At 34.6% G+C, this 26,767-nt stretch overlaps 1 protein-coding gene across 1 annotated transcript in view; it reads left to right on the top strand.

Moving 5' to 3' along the window:
• Positions 1 to 1,998: 1,998 nt before the first annotated feature.
• Positions 1,999 to 26,767, top strand: part of LOC138692747 (uncharacterized) — a 46,027-nt gene continuing 21,258 nt past the window's right edge. Inside the window, exons 1-4 of the mRNA XM_069815940.1 lie at positions 1,999 to 2,156; positions 10,567 to 11,718; positions 12,488 to 12,739; positions 17,767 to 17,928. Of these exons, the coding sequence (XP_069672041.1) occupies positions 10,578 to 11,718; positions 12,488 to 12,739; positions 17,767 to 17,928 (1,555 nt within the window). The 5' untranslated portion in view covers positions 1,999 to 2,156; positions 10,567 to 10,577. The remainder of the gene's footprint in view (positions 2,157 to 10,566; positions 11,719 to 12,487; positions 12,740 to 17,766; positions 17,929 to 26,767) is intronic.

The following is a 26,767-nucleotide window of genomic DNA, read 5'->3' as shown; positions in this document are numbered from 1 at the left end:
ATGATACTCTGCAAGGGGAACGCTCCATCACTACATAATAAAATAAACGCACTTGGAACAAGACACATATTCACATGCAGTGGAACTGAAACTAAAACCGTAATGAAACTATCATAATGCAAGACTGATTCTATCGATGTCGTTTCTCTTGCGACTGTACTTTTGAATATCATTCAAGTTATCTCGTGACCTTTCCTGTCGCCCGCTCTTCCACATCGAATTGTTTCGTTCGCAAACCTACTGTCGGTAATCCATGTTTGTGAGACCTTTTTATAAAAGGAAAACGAATTTATAAATATTGACACTTCTGATATCTTATTTACACCTTCTCTTATTTCTCTTTTCATTCCTCGCAATCCATCAAAATTATCGTCCTGAAATTTCTCAGTTTTTTCTTCCACCATTTGTTCCATCCTTCTATCTCCCTCTTCCTTGCACAATTTTCCTCCTCTTTTTTATATTCCCTCCTCCTTTTATTCTATATTACGTAGTTGTTTCCTATGTCTGATAACGAATGTGCGTCAGGAGTCACACGACAGCTGAACTGTGGCGCGAGGTGACAGACCAGTAGTGGGTGATCACCAGGCTTCGGTCCTGGGCACAGAAACGCATGAAGTTCAGAACGCACGGTCTATAGTGTTGTGTTGGTCGAGTGGAGAGAGAGATGGAGCGCGCCGTTACTTCGTGTCTCAACATGTAAACAGTTCGTCATAATACGGCACAAAATATATTTCACCCTGTACAGATGCAGTATATACAGTACATTCCTAGTGTAGATAATAAATGTCTACCATTAAGTATTAACGTGAGTTGTAACCTTCAATCAGGTGTCCCTACGCCGAAGCCTGTTACACGTCCCGCAGCCAAGCAGCAATACACACAGCGGTAATGCACATTACGAACCCACCTGTGCTGTTGCAGTCACTCCTCCACACGCGTCATGACGCCATTTATACTCCGTGTACTCTAAACCTCATACTGGTTACTCTCTGTCCCTAGGCCGAAGCCTGGTGATCACACAGTCAGAGTGCCCGGCGACTCACAGCATAAATTCCCAAGAAAATCGAGTCTTTTTGAGAGGGGTACATTACGACCCTTTCCAATGCCAAGTACAGGTAAGTGAAAATAAAAGAAGCCTGCAATAAACGAGGTTTCGTTATTTCCAAAAATGGCATCTTCTGTGTACTTAATAAGATTGGTAAAGCTCGAATGGAAATAATTTGTATCATCTCGTGGAGTGCCCAGTGTCATAAGCTTACTGCTCACGAAACAGTCGACCTTTTGAGAGAGAAGTCCAGATGCTTAATGATTTCGAGTGGTGATGATGTTAACTGGCCCCCGAAATCACGTGATTTAACGCCGCTGGATTGCTTCTTACGGTTATGTTACATCACGGGTTTATTCCAACAAGCAGAAATAGTTAATGACCTAAGGAACAATATCATGCTTTATTCGTGAAATTAAGCCTGACTTTGGCTTATGTTTGTCTGTCATTGAAAATTGGAAGACCCGTATACGCGCAACCCAACGAATCCGCGGGGGTCATTTAACTTACGTTCTCGTCCGTATATAATAATATTAAGCGTGCTTCGAAATAATAGTAATAATAATAATAATAATAATAATAATAATAATAATAAAATAAACCTCTTTCGTTTATACAATTTGTTTTATTTTTAAAATATGACACTCTTATTGGAAGACTCTTTAGGAACAAAGTATGATGTGAAGTGCAAACGAGTTTCAATCGCGAGGCAATAGGCCTACTTCACTTTTATTAGTTCGAAATGGTATGACATATTTTAAGTGTATTTCAGCAAACAGATACAATATCTAGTGACGGACAGGTAAGATAAAATAAAGAGTAGGGCCTATACGAGAACTCCACGAATAACAACAATACACTTAAAATGGCTCCAGTTTGCGCACTTTGTAGCAATTGACAAGTAAACAAGTGATGTCTGTTTGGAGCTTAAAGGTTATCTCTAGACGCATTTCAATTGGCATAAAAATAATTCAATGATAAACTGTTCTTTATCGGAAAGACACACACACAGCATATATTATAACATACATAAATAAAAATCTAGTTATATACACTCTATCACAGCGCAAGAAGTCAAATCTCTCTAGACATAACAGTGTGCAGGAAAGAGGTATGTAAATAAGTACATTTGTAAATGATTTTTAGTTGCGTTGATTTTCAGTGTCACAAACTTAAGGCGAATATACCAATGAGGCATAAAATGCCAAGTGGAACACTGATTTAATCAAACCCTTCAGATTCTATGGGACTTTAAAAATGACTCAATTGGAAAAAGGAAAATTATTTCACTGTTATTTTCTCCTATAGAATGCACTAAAAATTACAACAAGAATATAATGGTGCATGCAAATTTTCCCCAAAAAGTGTTGCATTTGACGTGAAATGCCTCCAATATAATTTATCTAATATTTCCACATTACTTACTGGTTCCACCTTCAGATGTGTTGTCCGCGACCATGGAATTCTCATCTATTCGGCTCATTATATCTGGATTGTCCTGAAAAAAAAAAAAAAAACATTATTTCAGTGTTGCTTCTTTGGTTACTTTCTAATAGCTCCATATATGATCGATCACTTTCCCAGACCATCGTAGATTGGGAGTAAAAGAATTCTAATTTGAATGGGGGCACAGCAAGGCAAAATGGGCTGTCACGGATATGGTTATGACTAACACAGTTTAAATTTAACGTGGATGAGAACTGGAAATCTCAAACTCTCTAAGTGTAAATTACATGCCGAAATGTTCTACACGTACACATTATTTACTTCGTCATTCCAAGGAATTTTACGTCCTTTAAAAGATCTTCAGATGCAATGTTGATCTCGGCAGCTATTGAAAGTATTCATGTTGATGGTGATGATTTTGATGTTAGTGTTAATGTTGTTCGTGAAGTTGAATTAATGTTGATGTTAGTGCTCATACTAATGGTGATGATAAAGTTGATATTAATGTTGATAAATGTGTTCATGTTGATGGTGATAATTAGGCATCAGATTTATATTCAAATGCATGTTTTGTTAGCTCTCATACATGATACGCAAAGTGGGACCAAAGTATGTTTCCATTTCTTTTAAATCCGAATGTGAAGTTTCATAGTGTATATAGGCCTAGCTACATACTGACTGTTCATTTCAAAGTGTGTCATGACGTCACTGTTGTGAGTCAGCGATTTGAAGCGAGTTTCAGCTTTTATGTCAGAGAAGTTGCCTATTAATCAAGGCGTTCAATCTGAACTTGAGAACGTGTACGGTATAACTTGAACGTCGTAACAACAAATGGCGGCCTGAACGGTCTTTGTGTTACCATAACCTCTTTCGAACTGTGTTTTGCGCGGGCAAGTCGTACGCAGGGTATTTGTTGTCATCGGTTGCGTACGACAACATCCCACAACACAAATCAAATGCTCCGTGTCCATGCTGACCGTCGGAGTTAATGTCAACAAATACGTAAGTAATCGTGTTAACCCTCTCCCCATTTCCCGACAGTAAGAAAAAAACACATCTCAGTACGTGTTTCCAAACAGTTCACATTCCTGCCACTACTGGCGTTACCGTACGTATCGGTAAGTACTCTTCAGAATTAACGCCGTACTTGCCAGGCAACTTCTGTGGCACATAGGTAATATGCCTCTCCAGTAATGTAGGAAGAATGAATTCTCTAGGCTCATCGGCTAGCCATATGACGGCATACAACGAACCATGACACACTTTGAACTGAACACGCAGTATTTCGGCTGTTGTGGCATATTAGGAATACAGGCATAAACATGCATATGTTTAAGGTTAATATCAACATATTATATACTTTAATACGTCTTTCGTTTACATACAGTTTGTGAGATTATAAAGAAAACGCATATGATGGATATTACTCCGCCATGTACAGTTTAGACACAAAAATTGATAGCTCTCCTATAGCGTAAATTTGTCTAAGTCCACTTTTGGCAGCATCTGATTCACACGACTACAGAAAGGATGTTTATTTTGCACCTAATTTACACCCTGAATATAAGCTATTTTCGTTGTAGATTATTCATAAAACTTGACCTATAAACAGACAGCCAAAATGTAAGAAACAAACAAAACAAAGGAAAAACAGAGCAGAGTCATGTATAAGTCGTATAAATTTTCGCTATCATGGAATCAACCAACGTCTTCCGAAGAAGACGATAATTTTTTGTGTCTAAGACTGTGCCATATTTTCTCGAATATTCCACTTACTTTTTTTTTCTTTCGAAATATGCAAGTGAAAAATATGGGTGCGCGGTTTATTTACGATAAAGTTGGCAACATTGTCCGATTTTCCTCTGGCTCAACTCTAAGGTGTAGCAGCGCATGCCATTATTTTCCCTCTCAGCTAAGTTACTTAAATTCTTAACACTGTTAAATTGTGTTTGAATTAGCAGAACTTGTTTCAGAACCAAATTCAAATGTGCTAAGAGTTTGGGCGTCTTATATTTTCAATTCCATAAAAGGGTACCAGTAAAGTTATTAGATTGCGATCGTTTACTTGCAATGAAAAACTTAAAATTATCAAGATGCGGAGGAACATATTATACTCGTAAAAGTGCTACAGCCCATAAATTTAATATAAGTGAAAGTTGCATCAGAAACTGGAGGATTCTGTTCCAGGACATAATTTATTGTTAACTGAATTGTATTTATGTTTAATTTTTTTTAATTTGTCGTGAATATAGGTATAGTTGTTGAAAGTCTTACTTTTGTAATTTGTGTTTGTTTTATTTTTTATTTAATTTGTGATATTATTATAATTATTTTTGCCTTTCAAAAGTGATATACGCAGCTTATTAGAGCGCGCGGGGTATTCGAGAAAATGCAGTATTATCTGGATCAGCTTATAGCCAGTTATCAGTGAGGATGTAGGCCTAAGCGTGAAGAAGGCCACTAATACATGTTGAAAAGTACCAGCTCGGAAATAATGCCTGTATTCATTTGAATTCATATTACACAAGCAACATATTTTATTAGTTTTAATAGCATATTTAAGAGCACATTCCTCTTTATAGTTATATCGTATTTAAGTGCGTATTTTTCTTTATTGGCCTTTTAATTGCATATTTCTTTGATTTTAATTGCATATTTTAACCAAATTTTGTGCCTAAAATCTGATGTGTGGTGATAATGTTGACATTATTGTTCATATTGAGGGCGCTAACGCTGATGTTAGTGAACATGTTGATTGTAATGTTTATAGTAATGTTGATGTTAGTATTCATGTTAATGTTGGTAAAGTTGACAATGTAATAAAGTTGATGTTGACCTGCTTATATTATTTTTCATGTTGATAGTGATAATGCTGATGTTAATATAAATGCAGTAACCATATTTTGTATTAATATTGATGTTAGCGTTCATGTTGATTATTATAATACTGATAATAATGCTGATATTAGTCTTCATATTGATGATGATGATAATGTTGATGTTAGTATACTGTACCAGTTGATGTTAATATCGATATTTGACTTCATGTTGATGATGATGTTTAATTAATATTGATGTTAGTATTTGTGTTGATGGTGATATGTTGATTTTAATATCGATGTTAAGTATTAGTTTGGGATTAATGATGTTAGGGTTCATGTTGATGCTGATATTGATTATGATATTAACGTTCACGTTGATGGTGATATTGTTGGTTTTAATGAAGATGTTAGTATTCATGTTGATGGTGATTCTGTTGATATTAGTGTTCGCGTTGATAATGATGTTGACATTTATGTTAATATTAATATTTATGTTGATAGTGCTAACATATATGTTCATTTTTAAGTTAGTGTTCATCTCGAAAGTAGGTAATAATATTAATAACCTATTAATATTAGCCTTCTTGTTGACAGTGATTATATTAATATTAGTGTTTAGCGTTATGATGATATTGATATAATACTTGTATTAGTGATGATCCTGATGGTGATGAAATTAAATAAAATTGGCAATGACATTACTGTCGATATTAGTATCCATGATCATGGTGATGTTGATATTAATTTTGATATTAGTGTTCATGTTCATAGTAATGATGTTGATATAGTGTTTATGTCAAGTGTCGTTATGATAGTGACTGTATTAAAATTCATGTTGATGTTATTAATTGTGTTTATGTCCGTGTTATCACTGTTAATGTTAGAATTTATGGCGTACTGACGATGATATTAAACTTCATGTTAGTGTTCACGTGATATTGATGTTAATCTTGATGACTGTTAGTTTGAAACCGCTGATAACATTAATTTTGATGTTAGTGTTTACGTTGATATGTCTACAGATTAAGATGGTGCAATGTTTATGGTTTTGGTGATGATGATAATAATAGTAATAATAATAATAATAATAATAATAATAACAATAATAATAATAACAATAGGTTACTGGTGTTAATACACATATTACGGCTCGCAATTATGAAATTAATAGTAACATTGATATTAATGTTGACATTGATACAAGTGACAGTATTCATTTTCATATCTTCGTACATGTTTTATGCTGTTTACTGTGTGTTATTTATAGTGACGTCGTACTAAGTCATATTATAAATATACCATTAGATCAAAGTTCAATGTTATCTAAGCATATGGACAAAACTCAGTACATATTGTATGTCGTAAAAGATACGTGCCTCAAAGTGGAACCCGTTAAGTAATTCTGAAACATTGGTTAGAATATTATTCCAACAAATGCTTTTCAGAAAAACCAAAAAATGTATCGTACTTATGTGTTTACTTGAAGAGTACATTTAGAAAAAAGGAGAGGATTACATGGTCATAGGCTAGTAGGTAGAAATATGTAGAATAGGAAGAGAAATTTAAGTGGTTGCACATCTGGTCTACTATTGCATAGTTTACCTTGAAATCTCACCGACTCTGGAGGTAACCGGACTTAAACTCTTTCGTAAAGGATTGTCAGTATATTGAGTAATCTGGAGTTGGACTTGTAAAGGAAAAGTAGGATGCATTTTCCACACGAGCACTGATCTCCAAACTTACTTACTGGCTTTTAAGGAACCCGGAGGTTCATTACCGCCCTCACATAAGCCCGCCATTGGTCCCTATCCTGAGCAAGATTAATCCAGTCCCTACCATCTCCAAACTAAAATATTTATTTTTAAATTCACAGTTGCTGCATGTTATCATAACATGACTGTTTTTAAATCCCGATCCGTTTTGAATTACGCATGTTTAGTTTTCTTTTTGATTGTTTAATACAAAAAATGTGGAATTAGTTCATCTACGGGACTGGGTAAGACGGAAGTAATAATTGTATCAGTAGGATTATAAAGCTTACAAAATCAATAACCTAAAAGAAAATTGCTTGATAAGTGTAAAATTTTGAGGAATGAATTTTAATTATTTTAATATTATTTTGTATAACATATACAATAAATATAAAGCTTGGCAAAATCAATAAATAAAAATTCGCTTAATCACTAACTATGACATTCTCTCATCGTCGAAGTATAGGCATCCGACAAGGAAAACTCAGTGTGCAGAAACTAGCGGGCGTGACTGTCTCGCGCAGATCACGTATGCTCCCGTTCCCAGCATGCTCTCACGCCTATTGCAGGGGGGGAGGGGGTAAGAGGGGTATAGCATGTACGCAGCGAAGAGTCCGAGCTGAGTTTTCCTTGTAGGATACCTATAGTCTTGGACATTTTTCGTTGAGGTACACAGTTAAATTTTGTCCTCCATTCTGTTTGAGAGTTAGTTACCTGCTAATTATTTCTGTGCAATTTCCTTCGGAACTTTCACTTCCATTGTTAAAAAAACTGTAGTTATGAAGAGTGATTGATTAGTAAATCACTATTTTCATAACGAGACATTAACTTGTCTATTCTAAGTCTCATTATCTCTCTGAACCATGTCCCAGCACAAGTGCGATACTCTTATCTTGCACTGCTCTTCACAAGAATACATATTATCTTATCTCTGTTGTTAAAAATGTTACATTGTATCTTATTTGTAACTTATTTGTACTTCATATGGAACGAAGAGCGAATTAAATTATCTTACTGTATTTCAAATCTGTTTGAGATAGATAAAGGGAAAACCAATTTATAAAATATCAACACTTCTAACAACTCATTTTCAACTTCTCTTATTTCTCTTTTCATTTTTCCAGTTCGTTAACACCGCCGTTCTGTATTTTTCAGTTTTTTCTTCCACTGCTTGTTCCATCATCCTCTTCTCTCTCTTTCTTGCATAATCTTCTTCCTCTTTTTTATATTCCCTCCTGTTTTTACTCGATATTATTCTTATCCTTCGTCTTCTTTCTTCTACTACTTCTCTTTTTCCTTTCACTATTATTTTTCGTTTATAACTGTTTCTTTCCTCTTACATTTTCTTATTTCTATTTCTTTCTGACTTTCTTGTTAAAGTAATTACTGATAACATCAGTATATTTAATTATAATTAAATAAATGTAATAAATAATCTGAGAAAAGTTAATGCCATATCATTTGATAAATATTATGATTAAATTTTATTTCAATCAGTATTCTATAGGTTTGATGACCTTTTCACTTTACTGATTAGGAAACAGGAACCTCTCCCAGCCTCATTTGTTCCGCCATATTGAAAATACAGACACAAAAACACACCAGCAACAAATGTTCAATATACAACTGAATTTCAGAACACACATATTATTTGACTCCACACTACATAACACAAACGCACCCTGCAACAAAATACTGAAGAAACCGGAAGATGCAATGACCTTACTAGTTCTGAAGATGGTTCCTATTAAACAGAAACTAGTCAACTAGGTATTTGTAAATTTACAAGCAAACATTCTGATGGAGGCACATAAAAAAAGTTTTTTTTTTCTTCAACCACGTTAATAATGTCAAAAGAAGTGCTTATACAAATTTTATGCTCGACCATGCCGAAATGTAGTAATTATACACCTGGTAGCAGTCCTTTAATGCATGTCATTAAAGTACACCTATTCATTAAAGTTCAGGTTTTCGATTATTCTCGGATATGCAATCGAAAGACAACTAGGCTGGAAATCCAATACTGTCGCAGAAGGTTATGTTCTGTTACTATAATAATTAGCGTTAATTGTAAATTATATTCAAATAAATTCAATTTGTCATCTCGTTTTTCAATGTCTAATTTAATTTCAATGTTATATCAAGATTAATATTTAGTTTACTCTCTATATTATATCAAGGTCAATGTGGACATCTGTTCCTCGGAAAAAATCAATACTTTCGCGTCTGCGCACATCTCACAATTTACTAGCTATGCACAAGGTCACTTCCGCTCTTCAGTCAGATAAGAATAAAATAAATACTTCTGAATAATTTCAGTTAGAAATATGGTCGAGCATAAAAAGTCGTATGAAACTTGACTATAATGGTAATTAAGACGCTCGTATGAAAATTATGAAACATGCTCGCGACTTAATTACTACCATTACAGGCTCGTTGCATAATGTACTATTGGACACTCGATCGCAATTACCAAGGCTTCCAGAAAGTGATTTTCCCTGGGACCGTGTACAAAAAAAGCACAATTGCATGGAAAGATTTATTGAACCAGATGCAGCAATTGTTGTGCTATTTGTCAACATATCTCTCACTAGAACCGAGACATTTGTTATACCATTGGATCAATTTTTATATCCTTGTGTCGTAGAAGTCAGCCGGAACCAGCGTTTGACAGCTGTCTGTACCTCTCTGTCGATTCAATGATATGACAAATGTCTCAATTTCGGTTGGAAATACCTTGAAATATAGCTCAACCATTGATGTGTATGTTGCAATAAATGTTCCCAATGAAATTGTGTTTTCTTCCTGTTAAAGGCCCCTGGCGAACATTTTACGGCCCTCGTAATTGCGGTCGAGTGACCAAAATTTGTATAAGCACTACTTTTGACATTATTAACATGGTACACGAAAAAAATCTTTATCTGCCCCCTCAGAATGTTTGCTTGTTAGATCAAAATTAAAACGCGAAATTAATCACCATAAATTATATCACTAAGGGCCGTATTCATAGACATTCTCAGAGCGGGCTTTCGGTAGATGATCAGCGAACTAACGTTTTTCGTATTCATAAACCAGTGTTAGCGATATGATATGAATCCTGTTTAGCACGCTCGTATCCCAGGCTAGCGAAATGTCTATGAATAGCACCCTAAATGTCTAAAATCCATTTCTGTTGATACGAAGAACTTTTCCACCAGTAAATTTACAGAAACTATCGAGAACCAACTTATTTCAACTTTTATTATGTCTGTATTAGTCTTTCGGTACTATTACTGAAAATTACCTTCGTCTCCCTCAAACCTAACTAAAATTATCGGAATCATCTCTTTTTGGCTGGGACGATATTTCCCAAGGAAAACTTTGGTTAGAAGCCATTGATTGGATGAGGTTCAATTTTATATTTAAGTTCGATAGACTTAATTGCGGGGAAATAAAACAGTCAGAGGGAAAACAGATATCGGGGTCATTACTGGAACCTAATACCATGCATACTTTCTTACAGATTTGGTCGAGATGAACTTCGAGTTTTCAACTGTGTTTCTCGCCTCGAGCTTATGCTCGCTGATCGTCTTGTTGCTCTTTGCCTACTTCAAGTACTCATATTCGTACTGGAAAAGAAGAGGAATATTTTATCTTGAGCCGTCTTTTCCTTTCGGAAACATCTGGGATGGGTTGCTTCAAAAGAGTAATGGAGGAATTATGTTTGGAGACTTATATAAACAAATGGAAGGACATAAATTTGGAGGAATTTATTCAATAAACAGACCCACTCTAATATTTAGAGATCCTGATTTAATAAAAGACGTTTTGATAAAGAATTTTTCACACTTTCACGACCATGGAACTTACTTCAACGAAAAAAAGGATCCTCTGATGGCTCATCTATTTATGTTAACAGGAAATAGATGGAAAAGTCTGCGTAACAAGCTCTCACCAATATTCACGTCAGGCAAAATGAAGATGATGTTTCAGATCGTATTAGATTCTGGTAAGGAATTAGTGGCATACCTGGAAAAGCCTGCTTCAAGAGGAGATTTGATTGAATTCAAAGACATTATGGCGAGATACAACACTGATATCATTGCATCTGTTGCTTTCGGTATTCAGGGTAATTGTATTAGAGATTCTGATGCAGAATTTCGTGAATGGGGAAAAAAAATATTCCAGCCTTCGCTTAAGACTGGTATCAGAGACATTATTATGTTTGTATCTCCAACATTATCAGCTATACTCAACATACCATTTATTCCCGAAGATGTCACCAATTATTTTCGTAATATGATAAGAGAAACAGTAGATTACAGGGAAAAGAATAATGTGAACAGAAACGATTTCTTGAACCTCCTCATTCAACTAAAGAACAAAGAAAAGTCAGAGGCAAACGGAGAAGTCAATGAGAAAGCAAACAAGCTGTCTTCTGGCAACGAAGTTACCTTGACATTGGACGAACTTGCAGCTCAAGCACTGGTGTTCTTTATTGGCGGCTTTGAAACTTCTTCCACTGTGCTAAGTATGTGTATGTACGAACTAGCTATAAGGCCTGAAATTCAGGTCCGTTTGCAATCTGAGATTGATGAAACGTTATTGAAACACAATGGTGAAATCACGTACGATGCCATCCAACAGATGGACTATTTGGAGAAAACAGTTTCAGGTCAGCTGATACTTTATTTATGGAACATTAAGTAAAATAATAATTTCATTTATTACTAACATAGGCTAAATATATAATTCTTTACATAATATATAGTAATTCGTATGCATTCATAGTACATTGATAATATATAAGGCTATTTGACTTTGTTACACATTTTCAGGGATGATAAAGGAGGTCATTACGAAAATATTTCAAATATGAGCCTGTGCCCGAAACGTTTCGTTTGGTAATTACAGAACTTGATGTATTTGCTAATCCAGGCCTGAGAAATAACAGCTCAATCGCATCACTGCATATTTTCCATTTCACTCCATACTCCACCGTCTCCGGCTGAGACGAGTAGGCATGAAGGTAAGCATTGCTCAGTGACGGATTGTATAAGGAAGGCACCATAACGTTTACAAACTTTCGGCTCTCGCTGATCGTCTGAAATTTATTACTGATGTACAGTGCCTCCTGTGCGTTTGTTTATAAGGCAGTGTTAAGCGAAAAGGACATGGGCGGAATTTCAGCGACTTGTAATTAACAAACGCAAAGGGTTTCAAAATGAAAATTATTCATATTTCTCACCTCTGTCACCCCTAAAAGTTTGTTACAAAGTCAGAGAGTCATCCGATTTTTTAAATCTTTCGACAGAACGACAGAACTTTTATAAAAAAAAATATTAGGAATGTAGATATAAGTATAGTCTCTTTGTGTTCTTAAATACTTAAATTTTGCGTATCATAATATAAGAAATTTCATACACGTTTTCTTCCGTTTACAGAAGCACTCCGCAAATATCCGCCTGCTCCCTTCCTTGTAAGGATATGCACCAAGCCGTACAAGATACCTGGCACAGATATCGAAGTGCAGGAAGGAACACAAGCTATTATCCCCATCTTAGGACTTCATTATGATTCAAAACATTTCCCGGACCCAGAGAGATTCGATCCCGAGCGTTTCAGCGATGAAGAGAAAGCTAAGAGACACAACTTCGTCCACCTCCCTTTCGGAGAAGGACCACGCATATGCATAGGTAAGAGTTCCATCACGTGTCTGAATAAATTTGTAACTGGCAGGTTCTTATTTATTTTATCCGCTTTTGTTACGTGATGTCAAAGTGATACTCTAAAGCTCTTGGTTTTTCTGAACCGACGCATGCGACGTGCGAGGCCCGACTAGCACAAATCTGGACTACACGAGAGATAGTGAGTGGTTTCTATAACTGCGAGGTACGTAGACCTCGCATCTCGCAGTTATAGAAACCACTCACTATCTCTCGTGTAGTCCGGATTTGTTCGAGGCGGACCTCGCACCTCGCACGTCGCATGCGTCGGTTCAGAAAAACCAAGGCTTTATTGCACTGGTGCAATAAAGTGAAACACGCATTGAAATAGCTGAAAAGTACAGTAAATTGCGATACAAGGATGGTAAGTGCATTTCAACAGACTTGAGATTCTGTTACGCACTTCACACATAATATTTCCTGCACGATCATATTTTTAGAATTGCAAATACCGTACTGTATAATTTTTACTATATTTTTGCATTGAAAGTAAAAGTTCGTATATATGTTATGCAATGATAAGGTAACGATAGCTATTAAGATATGAGTATGAAGTAAGCTACGACACGAACCTTGGAGTATACTGTACTTCGTGTATTTTCCATTTCGTGTACATTGTTTCTACGACCAGTTACATACTTAGTAACTTAGGTACAAACTATACATTTAATTAGAAATGTTGGATTTGAGTGATTTTGAAAATATGAACCTAACAACACCGTCTGAAATAGTGGGAAATAAGAAATCCTGTAAGCCTATATCTAGTCATCACAACCACAGAAAATCTGTATCGAAATGAACCTCATTTAGATGCAGATAACATATATCGGTAGTAATAAGTAAATTTTAGCATGGTGGTAGAAAATTTTATTTTTCAAGCGCTTTGCTTATTGTTTCATAGTAGGCCAATAGGTAACTAGGTAACACTAAGAACCGAGTTTGTTGACAATGTAAATATTACACATTCAAGGGGTTATTATTATGATAAAAAAAGATTAGAAGTTGGTTTTATAATACATGCGAACATCATAACAGTTAAAAAGTCTGAATGCGTTGGTTCTCACATGCCCGGGGAAATAAATATTGAAGAGTTATGAAAAATTAGCTCTAATTATTTGGTATTGTTAAGTTCTAGTGGTATTATGAGTTATAACAAAAATTTGTTTCTCTAGCAGCCAGTCCGTGTGTTGTAAATCCTACTTACAAGAGATCTGTCACCAACAGGCTAAGTACAACAAAAAAAAAACACGATCGTGCAAAATTAATTTATTGTGAACATTAACTACAATATTTGTTTTACAATTATTGCAAATGGATATTTGAGACAACATTTCTTCAACTGTATAACTGATTATTTCCAGAAAATGAAAAATTTTATATAGGCTACCTATGTATTTCTCTCAACATATTTAGCCCTGCTGACCCTTCACATTTCAAACGAAAAATATTTATCTCGTACTAATTTTACTGTGATGTACCGAAGTACATATTATATTTCCGTGTCTGCATTACCATATGGTGAAGAATGGGTAGAACGAGAAAAATTATATCCGGCATCGGGACTCGAACCCGGGTTTTCAGCTCTACGTGTTGACGCTTTATTCACTAAGCCACACCGAATTCGAGTTCCGATGCCGGAGTGAATCCTTCTCAGTTTAAGTTCCTCCTCTCTCTCTTCCCCTTTGGTGGCCTACCCTCATGTACTGTGCCACAGAATATGTGACAGTAGCACAACACTATGTACAGAGATTTTTGTAGCATTCATTAATTTATAACATCTTTAATTATTTGTAACTGAAAATTATTAACACGTACTTAGTGAAATAATCATAACAAACGTTTTTGATTTACAAAATACATTAATTTGTTGTGAACAGCAAACTTCTGCAGCATAACAGCTAGCTACTGTATCAGCTGAACTTAATGACTGACTGTATGCTCCGTAGCAGTTTCTATACCCACCGCTAGATGGGAAAAACAGTCCGATTCTGGATTTCATCAGAGTCCGTGGATGCAGTACGGACTCTGTATTTCATTAAAGCTGGATTCACATTATCATCAGTAGCTAGAATCAGATCGCTTGAGGCAATTATCGCCGATCGAACAACGCCAGCTGACAAGCAAACATTCTGATGAGGGTAGATAAAAAAAGTTATTTTTTTTTTCTTCCACCATGTTAATAATGTCAGAAGAAGTGCTTATACTAATTTTGGCCACTCGACCGTAATTACGAGGCCGTCCAGAAAGCCATTTTCTCTGAGGTCGTTTACAGGAAAAAACACAATTGCGTGAAAAGATTTATTGAACCAGACACCGCAATTGTTGTGCTATTTGTCAACATATTCCCCACTATTGAGACTTTGTCATACCATGGGATCAATTTTTATATCCTTATGTCGTAGAAGTCAGCCTCCTAGGAAACCAGCGTTTGACAGCCGTCTGCACCTCTCTGTCGATCCCATTATATGAGAAATGTCTCAATTCCGATGGGGAATATGTTGAAAAATAGCTCAACAATTACTGTGTCTGTTCGTATAAATTTTTCCAATGAAATTGCGTTTTCTTTCTGTTAACGGTCCCTGCTGAACTTATTTTTTTACGGTCCTCGTAATAGCGGTTGAGTGACCAAAATTTGTATAAACACTTCTTTTGATAGTATTAACCTGGTGAAAGAAAAAAAGTAACGTTTTTATCTGTCCCATCAGAATGTTTCCTTGCGAGCCGTTTCCTTTACAGCGAACATTGTCGACTTTCCTATCGAAAGTATTATGCAATCAGAAAATTTAATAGCACTAAGTTTGGAGGCAATAATTCTGCTGAATCATTTAACGTTGGAAACAAGTCTATGTTTTTTTTTTTTTTTTTTTTTTTTTTTTTTTTTTTTTTTTAAAGGAAAGAAGGAAGAGCTACATGGTATCAGTGAGATATATTGTTTGTTGGTATTTCCTGCTGCCAAATGTTGAAACTCAGCCATGTGAAGCTTATTTCTCTATCATTTGTTCATAACGAAGTAAATATATAAAAACTGTGTAAATTTTCTTTATTAAAACACATGACACAACACAAATAATACACTAATTCTAGGTTCAAATATTCACTGAAAAAGAATGTTCGTGAAAATTACCTCGTATTTACTTCTTATTCACTTTCCATTCATCCATCGGTCAATGCATCCATTCTTTCATCCACCCATTTATCTATCCACTCTTATCATTCATTCATTCTTTCAGCAACACATCCATCCATTCTTCCATCCATCAATTCTTTCAACAATATAGCCAGCAATCCATCAATTCTTTCATCAATCCATCCATAAGTATTTTATAGAGCTATCCATCCATACATAAATTATTTCAACGATTGATCGATCCATCCATCAACAAATTCTTTCATCGATCGTTTTTTTTATTTTTTTATTTGGTTATTTAACGACGCTGTATCAACTACGAGGTTATTTAGCGTCGATGAGATTGATGATAGCGAGATGGTATTTGGCGAGATGAGGCCGAGGATTCGCCATAGATTACCTGGCATTCACCTTACGGTTGGGGAAACCTCAGAAAAAACCCAACCAGGTAATCAGCCCAAGCGGGAATCGAACCCGCACCCGAGCGCAACTTCAGACCGGCAGGCAAGCGCCTTAACCGACTGAGCCACGCCGGTGGCTTTCATCGATCGTTTCATCCATCCATTCATTCATTCATCCATCCATCTATCCATTCTTCCATAATTCTTTCATCTAACGATCCATCGATCTATCCATCTACAAATTCTTTCATGCATCCATCAATTAGCCTAATTCAAGAGCCTAGCAATCTATCCATCCATTCTTTCATCGATCCATCCTTTCATCCACAAATTCTTTCATCGTACCACCCACACACCAATCTACAAATTTTTCCATCTATCCTTCCATTCACCATCCAAAAGTATTTCATCCGTCTATTTATCAATCCTTTTTCTCTTTTGATCAATGGGTATCATTCTTTTCCCAGTATTAATACGCTAGCCTACACGTATAGTTTATACCTATTCCAGTTAAGGTTATATGTACGTTAATATTTTTGAAAAAATGTTTTTTTGTATTAATAAATTACACAGATTTTTCAGAATCCAGTGGTATATACTTTATATATTTATTTGTGCTATTTAAATGACATGTTCTAACACAATACAGGTCAGCTAAGACATTCACTTTTTACTTTAAATTAAATTCCCAAAAGTTGCAATTTTCCACACATATTGTTTCATAACTACACAACCATTAGAGACAGAATGCTGAAATTTTGCACAATGATTTCAAGTCTATTTATTCAAAAAGTAGATTACACTAATGCTCATATCTTTGGAAATGAAAAAAATAGGTCGCAAAACATGATGTAGATTCTAATATATTTTGTATACGACATTAAACAAAATAATTTTATTATAATTAACAACTCTACATGTCTGAGAGTAGTCCACTTTTTAGGAATAAGTGGTTATTACATGCAGTAAAAGAATTAAAGATGATAGACAAACCCTAACAATGTTATGGTTACCAAATGATATAACTGCATAATTTTTTTCATACTCTCATAGAACTGGTTAAAAAAATATATATAGGCCTATATCATTAGGCAATCGGCATTACCAGAAATATAGTCAGGCGACATACATTTCGAAGTGCGCAGGAACCAAGTGCTCCTACTAGTTAGACTGGAGTGAAGGTTCTGCTCCTGTGAAGTACGGTTTACTCTAAATAGAGTAATATAGTATTGCTCTATTCCTACTACTTTTCTTTTACTTTTATCAGCTATTTAAGTTCTAATAAGTCTTGTTTTGGTACACTGTAATTTTTGTTCACTTGTGCATTTATTTTCGTGTAAAATTTTAGAAATTTAGAGCCTACATTTTATGATGTTATTTGTGGTCGTTCACGTACATATACCCTTAAATGCATTCAGGAAAATACAAAATTGTACGACATTCCTAGTTTCTATATTCTTTTGTTCTAGGTATGCGATTCGCACAGTTGCAGATCAAAGTAGGCCTTGTGTCACTGCTGTCAAAGTATAGCGTCCAAGTCTGTGAGAAGACGACGATCCCGCTGAAATTCGACCCCAAGTGCTTCCCACTCTCAGCTCTTGGCGGAGTGTGGCTCAAGATCTGCAAGAGGAATTGACTGACTTCTGAAACACAACAGCGCTTGACTTGAGATTACAAGCACAAAAATCTGGTTATTGTGCCGTCTATGTACATACTTCAGCTAATTTCTCTTGTCACTTAGTTTTCTTTATCTTTCAGCAACAACCAGTGTCAGAACAGTTGTTTTGAAAGGAGCCAACTTGTTCCCTCAAACAGAAATTTACAGCTACATTCGTACTTGAACAATAAGAAACTATGAAGAATGTAATTAAGTTACCTTTACGGAGAATTATAATGTAGACATGAAATACTTACCACAAAAATTTTCATGTAATGTTTTATACGAAAGAATGGAAAATAACTTACCGAAATATTTTATCATTCTGTATTTTGAAAAAAAAAATACAAATAACTAAATAAATAAATTGAAGCGGTAAGATCAATAACCATTCAAGTCCACTTCTGGCTATTCATTTTTTGCAAATTTGAAATTAAATTTTGGATATTTCCACAAGCGTTACGACTTTAAAAGATGGTATACTACTTTGTCTTGATCTCGAAAACAACCACAAATATTACGTGTAAAAAATAAAAATTAGGTAAGAAATAAAAAAAAGGTTTTTGCATTTTTCTCGAAACTTGTGTAAATGGACTTGAATGGTAATTGATCTCGCCCCTTCAATTGTAAAATATATTGACATTCTTCGTACAGTTATTAAAAAGTAAAGATATCCCTAGTAAAGGCTATGAAGGCCAACAGGATACCGGGAAGTTAAGGTGGATACATTTTTCAGGCAATCGGTATTAGCAGAAATAAAGTCAGGCGACATACATTTCAAAGTGCGCAGAAACCAAGTGCTCCTACTAGTTAGACTGGAGTGAAGGTTCTGCTCCTGTGAAGTACGGTTTACTCTTACATAGTGTAATATAGTATTGTTATATTCCTACTCCATTAGCGTATTACAGGTCAATCTTAAAGTGTAAAATGGCATATTCCTTTTGTCACATCTTTTGTTACCTGTTAGTGGATATGAAAGTAAGTTATTATTCGAAACTGAAGAAATGAATAACTATATTTTGAAATGTCATATATTTTTGAACAATTACTTGAACATAGCAGTCTGGAAAATTTTAAGCATCATTTCTTCACACCTATCCTCTCATATTGAACAGACCACAATTTTACTACAAAAACGATTAATTTTGATTTTTTAAAAACATTTCTAATTAGCAAATAGTATGTACAAAAATAAAAGAGAAAAATTGAAATGTCAGTGTATTTTCGAACAATTACTTCAATGAAGAGGGGATATTTTTTGTCCACCTTGATATATTTTCGTAATTTAGTAAAACTGACAGTGAAAATGATTAAACAATAACACACTAAGATAGTATGATTCATAACTGACAATAAATATTTTTATATTTTTAATATAGCAGAAAGCATATGTCTTTGTTGATACTGATTCGTCCATCGGATGGGGACGATAAGTCTGGCGGCTCCCTTGGTGCTATTCGACAGAAGTAGACTACGTGTCGGCACCGGGTTTCCCCTTCTCCCTTCTTCATCATCATCCTCACCCATTCCCTACATTACACGTACACGAACACTTACACATACAATCACCTTAGTACACAACATAACTCTCCACTGAAACACATCATGCATAGCGTGGCCCGCCGAAGTGGTATGAAATTTGAAAATGAGTCACTGTCCTGCTATCTATCCGCAATATGTGGAACCCTAATCACGCAAGTGAAGTGGGTAGTCATTAGATACACACATATGTATGTATATATGTATATGAATTACATATTTTAAATATACATTTCGGAGGAGGTGGGCACAAAGTACACCCCCGTTGCTATTGCTAGACTTAATTGTGTAAAAATGTTGTTTAATCAATTTTTAAAATAAACTGTTACTTATGTAACTAAAATTGATTTTAAACCAGATTTTCTTTACATTTGAGCGTCAGGAGCTATTAAACAAGTAGTATGACAGTGAAAACGATATCTATTGAATTTTGGTCAAAATGTAAAAATTTTCATAAAACAGTGGTACCACAATTTTTTTTTTACCCTGTTGTAGATGGACAAACATCTAACGTTCAAGGGCTACACATCTGTTTCACCACTAAATCCGCAGGGAAAAGGATACTTATCGCTAGATTCGTTGTTGCTAATTTTGAATCTCTTGGCTATTTTAATTTACCACAAAAAAGTTGAGGGGAAATTTTCACACTCTAAAAGAGGGGAAAGGGAAATTTTTGCCAAAAGGACTTACCGTTACTGTACTATAGGTATGCCAGTCCTACGTGCTTGCCGCCTTTATTCAGAAGGAAATATCCCTGGTACCCATTTGATAGACAATGAGTAAATCCCAGGACCATAGTGCGGCCGGAAGGTTTATAATTACGCAGAAAATTGATGACCACATCGGGAATTGAAACCGCGATCTTCCGGCTTGCAGTTGATGCTACACGGTACGGTATTTTGGACTTGGAACTTTTACAGCTGCAGTAGAAAAGTTGCGCTGCAAACTAGCTACTTGTGACCGTACCGCACCTGAGAACATTTCAATGTGACTGGCACAAAAGTATTAGACACACTCTCTTTGCTTTATTTCTTATTACGCATAAAAAAAATCGAGAAGAAACCGTATCAATCGATTTAATATTTCGTTTCCTTTAAAAAAAAGACTTGTTAATTGTATTTAAAGTTATTTATGTTTCATAGGCATAAATTCACAAGCATATTGATTTGTAGATAGGCCTACCAAGTATAAGTAAAATTCGTTATATAATTTAGAAGAAATCGCTGCAGTCAGCATTATACCAGCAAATATGTTGTACTCATTTAAATATTTGCATAATGTAGATTATTTAAACATCGTTAACAGTTCGATAGCGATATGAAATCTTACTTGTAACTCTTGAATACAATCAATAAACATATACAGAACGAACCGTAAGAAATGCCATTAATCTCAGAAGGTTATTCTTTGAGACACTGAAAATAATGGTGAACGGGAGAAGAGTTTGGAGCAGAAGAAGATATCAGATGATAGACGACATTAAGATATGTGGGTCATATGCGGAGACTAAGAGGAAGGCAGAAAATAGGAAAGATTGGAGACCTGCCCATGAACAGAACACTTGTATGTATGTATGTATGTATGTATGTATGTATGTATGTATGTATGTATGTATGTATGTATGTATGTATGTATGTATGTATGTATGTATTCTTTGAGACATTTGAAACAAAATAGTTCAATACAATTTTACTCGTTTTTCCTTCCTTTCCGAGAAAAAAAAATTATATGAAACAAGTCTTCAAAACGCATTTCGGGAAAGCTACTGAATTAATTCCCAATATGCTCAGTCAATAACACTGTTACAGAAAAGAATAATAAAAAATGTCTTAATAAGCCTCTTGATTATCCCTCAGAACTGATGGTTTCTGAATTTCAAATATTTAATATCCATCAAATTTATAACAATATCTTATTGAATTTCGTACGTAAAAACCGTAATATATTTAATTTCTATTCATATAAATATAAAATTAAAAGATCAGACAACATATGCTTGATACAACCTAACTGTACCATAACTGTAGCTTACAATCACAGTAGCAACTATTGGTCCAAGGCACTACAAGTGGAGTTGGGAGTTAAGGGGTGGCCTGCACGACTCAATTAAGTTATTAGCGCCCAGGCCTGGTTTAGATTCTTTCAATCTTGTACTCAATGGTGAACTAATAAAATTTAACAAGCTAAGAATGAGAAATCTTTCGAGTGGTCATATTCCTGTTAAACTCTATGACTCAAGAGTCAGAGATAGACAAAAATATTGCAATAAGCTAATAAATATCAGGGAACATGATGAAGTTAAGCTGAATTAAAATATAGTTCTAAAACTAATCTTGGTTCCGCGGACCCCTTTTGAAACACACACGGACGGTGCCCGCGGACCACAAGTTGTCAACCGCTGGTAACATAAAAAGTTCAACGACTTCTGTTAAACGTAAACTGTCTGTTTTATCGACTGAACTCTTCAAAGTGATTGTAGATGCTGTGGAAGTTAGAGCAGTTACCAACAGAGGGACAGAACAGTCTGTTGCTATTGAAATACAGTCGTGCATTCGCCGAAGGTACGGTTACACGTCGCTACAAACACAGCGCTGCAGTACAAAACACTGCGCACGTCCGAAGTTGTGATTACCCAATCAAATGATCACAACGTGTTCTCGCCAGTGTTGCCAATCGGACGGATATTGTCAAAAGTGACGGAATTTCAACTTAGCGGACGGGAAAAGAATGGCTTTGACGGGTGACGGATTTTCTTGCGATTTGTATAGTCTTTTGACTTTTTTAGCTGCTCTCATTTTATTTGTTTAATTTTTGGGGTATTTTACTTTTTCATGAACTGTGCCGTACCGTGTTAAAGAATCCCCTGTTTCAGATTTCCTTTTAGTAATCAAGCCAGAGGTTATTAATATTTTAATCAAGATTGGTAATTAAATTGTGTTAAAATTTGCTTTCTATTTGTATATAGATATATTGAATGGGTCTTATTTATTTATTTATTTATTTATTTATTTATTTATTTATTTATTTAATTTTGACGATTTCTGACGGATTTCCAGATGCTAGACTGACGGGGATACAATTTGTATGTTGGCAACACTGGTTCTCACTACCTTAGCATTTTGATGTTGATTAAATTGTCACTTGTGCAGTGGTTTCGAGTAGGGTTGTCACCAAAATATGTCATTACACTTTACATTATTTTATATCATACATATTTTAGTGTTCAACGTAAAAAGTAAAACGGCTTGTGGCAGTTTCTAAATGTGTGTGGGCTATACAGAATGAACCGTAAGTAATGTCATTACTTTCAGTGGATTATTCTTTGGTAATTTTTAAAACAAAGAAGTTTAATATACAATATTTTTCCTCGTTTTTGTTTCCCTTTCGAGATCAAAATTATTTTAAATGAAGCATTTCATTGCGTTTTTTTTTTTTTTGTTTGAAAATCCATCGATTTAATTCCCAATATGTTGAGTCAATTTAAGAGAACACAATATTATGATGATAATAAATTCTTGAAACAATTTTAGTTTTGTCCTTTAAATTTGCAGAAATGTGATCCGAATAAATGTAACTTTTCGTTCTGCAAAGGAATTTTATGATATGCATTTAAAAAGAAAAAATTAAAATATTTCATTCATTTGTTATCATAATACAATGCTCTCTTAAATGGACTGAGCATATTAAGAATTAAGTCAATGGCTTTCCCAAAACACGCCATGAAATGTTTCATATAAAACAATTTTTATTTCGAAAAGAAAGCAAAAACGAGCAAAATTGCATCAAACATTTTTAAAATATCTCAAAGAATAAACCCCTGAAATTAACTGCATTAACTACGGTTCACCCTGTACAGAGACTACAATATGTAAAGATCAGTGGCAGGCAAAATTTGAAATTTCATATTTTAAAATCTAAACCATTCCCGCTAACTGTATAGGGACAAGGATCTTCACGATGTAAGACATGTAGCATGTAATTAACGTCAAAAATTTCATATTTCATAATGGTTTAGTAAAATTTTCATATTTCAGAAAATCCTTTTTTCTATGATTGTTTTTCCTTCGTTAATATTTCTGTAACTACCATTGAACCAGGTTTTCCACTATTTACGAAGTATTGCACAAGGTCAGATACAAATAAAATGAATAATTTCAAGTTATAAATATGGTCGACCATAAAAAGTCGTATGAAACTCGCCTATAATGGTAATTAAGAAACTCTTATGAAAATTATAGGCGAGTTTCATACGACTTTTTATGCTCGACCATATTTCTAACTTGAAATTATTCAGGTGTATACATTTTATTTGTATCTGACAAGATCGGAAGTGACCTTGTTCTAGGTCGTGAATTCTGAGATGTGCGCAGACGCGAAAGTATTGATTTTTTCCGAGGAACAATAATGCCATTGACCTTGATGTAATCCCGTTAAACTTAATATAACCTTGATGATTGAATTCGACATTGAAAAACGAGAGGACAAATTGAATTTATTTGAATATTATTTACAATTAACGCTAATTATTATAGTAACAGAACATAACCTTCTGCGACAGTATTGGATTTCCAGCCTCCGTGACTTTTCGCTAATTTTCTTTCGATTGCATATCCGAGAATAATCGATACTTGCGGTTTAATAACGGTACAAAGCTGACTTGTCATTGGCTAAACACTTGTAAGCTGAGTTGTCATTGGCTGAAAACACCTATACTTTAATGAGTAGGTGTACTTTAATGACATGCATTAAAGTACTGCTACCAGGTGTATAATTACTACATTTCGGCATGGTCGAGCATAAAATATAATAAGTGGTTTCTATTTCACCGTTGCTTATTCAGTTCTGGCATGTGTACTTATATACGTGTTACTTAATGTTCTAAACGAATTACAGCTATCAATTTTGTTGTCTCCTTTTTTTAATTTCAGGGTTTTTATCGTAAAAAAACAATATTAACTGAAAAAAGCTGCAATATTTTGCCATATAATATAAAAATTTACTTGTGTTGCATTTTCAGACCAGAGAATATAAGAATTTTTTTCTTCTCTTCTGTTTAAAAAAAAATATCGACTTCTTGGATACACATAAGGACTTGATGCTGAAGACTTTTTAATCATGTAGATTTACTGTATTTTAATTTGGTAGCACATCAAATATAGACAAAATCATTCATATCTAAAGTTTATTTTGAGAAAAATGACGTACGCCTAAACCTGCTCTAAATGCTTTAGGAACAAAAATATTTTAGCCTTCAAATATTTATTACATTTTTTCATGAAATTGGCAAAATTTCCCTCATAATGTGCCGGCCTCTAGGAATAATCATACATTTTTCTTTCAAACTTTATGTGGCTTAATTTCAAACATTGTTTCGAATAATAGTGCTATTTGATTATTATTTAAGCGTGTTGGCATTTCTCTGACAGTTTATAATAAACATAATCCCAACTCTGAATATTATTGGGACTAAAAAATGAATCACAGAGTTACTTGAAGCTAATAAGTGCTTGTAGAATTTGAAAAATGCAGATTACAATAAAAACACCTTAGCGGAAAATTTTAATATAACACAATTATCGAAGAAAATGTCAGAAACAAATTTCACGCTACGCACATATAAAAAGGTTGAGAAACGCTGCTCTAGGCAGCAACAGAAGAAGTGAACAGCAGAACGCGCGATTTGACAGGAAGTAGCTGTGTGACGTCACGCCTTGCTCTAGCGGGTGGTATTGGAAATGACACGGAATTAATTAATTGAAACCGGAATAAGATTATGTTTGGTATCGGCAATGACACGGAATACCCACATTCTTTAAGGTATTGGAAATAAAATGCAACGAAATATAATGACTCCTTTTCCTTTATGTGGCAGTTGACACCAAGCTTGAAAAGACTTTGTTGCTAGAATTTCTCTAAGTTTCCTTCCATTGGTCTTTGCAAGAAGAGATATTTTATTGATATTATGATTTGTAAAGACCACATTTGTTTCTTTTTCAAGATTCCATATACCGCTACTTATAATTTAAAATAAAAAGGCATTGTTTTCTTGTAAAAGTAGTTATGTTTCATAACTACGAAGACGATAAATTTACTCGTAAATAATGAATATGTACAAAATTCGACCAATAGTGTAAGAAAATTCGGCCTCCACAGACGAATAGATATATATAGCACACCAAAAAAAAACAGTTTTTGGCGTCAGTGACCAGTGTTGCCAAATGAAGTGTACGAAACTTACCAAACAGTAGTTCAAAAGTCGTCAGGTTCCTTAATGTCAATAGAGAAAAATTTATTTTTGTCACTACAGAGTACTGAAAAAGTCGTTAAATCCCTATTTAGGCAATAGAAAAGTTAAAAGAAATTGTCGTCGAAAAACGGAGAAAAGGCACTACATTCAGAGACAAAGTCCCTAAATTGACAACGCTGCAGTGACACTGAGACACGTGTGTTTACTCAGAAATGTGAAAATAGATATTTGCAGCATATTTTCTCAGATGAAAGAGTAAAGACTACATGACTACATATAGAGTTTATCCTTGACCGATATGATGTCTAAAAAAAAAAAAAAAAAAAAAAAAAAAAAGTGATGGTTGCAATTGATAAAAATTAAATCTACTCTGCGGAATGTAGAAAAGGGTCGCTGGGAAAGTGATAACATATTTTGCTAACATGCATTTTTACTGCTTAAGAACAACTTCTAAGAAAATTATTAAGAGCAAAGACAGAAAAAAGTAGATTAACTGTATGTCTGTTTATAGATAATAATATCATAACACAGGCTTCTCCATTTCAAATAGGAGAAATAATCTTGTACAGTACAGTTCTCTGGTGATTATCCGTGTTCTGTAATTGAAGTGTGTGCGTGTGGAATCTATCTCCTGAGTTGAATTCATGTGGAAAAAATACTGTACGTAAATTACCAAACTTAAGGCCCATTCACAATGAAAATTAAACATAACCATAACATAAACACAGAAGTTTGCGTCCAGGCTACCAAATGGGATCATTCACAATGATTCACATAAGCATTGACATAAACATTACAGTAAGACGTTAACATGAAAGTTTGCAAACTCCAAACTTTCATGCTTATGCTTATTTGATTTGCGAACAGAACACAATCGTGGAGCGCTTAAGTATACGACAGGGTATGAGGAAATGGCCTCGTTGTTATGTTTCTATGGTTACCAAGTATGTTTGCGGTTATGTTTATGTTCCCATCGTGAATGATGGTATGACTTCTTGATTTTACCGTAACGTTTATATTCTTAAGT

This window comes from Periplaneta americana, chromosome 17 (assembly GCF_040183065.1).
Source record: "Periplaneta americana isolate PAMFEO1 chromosome 17, P.americana_PAMFEO1_priV1, whole genome shotgun sequence".
NCBI classification, from domain to species: Eukaryota; Metazoa; Arthropoda; class Insecta; order Blattodea; family Blattidae; genus Periplaneta; species Periplaneta americana.
The sequence above is the reverse complement of the archived record's forward strand: the minus strand, read 5'-3'. Positions and strand labels throughout refer to the sequence as shown.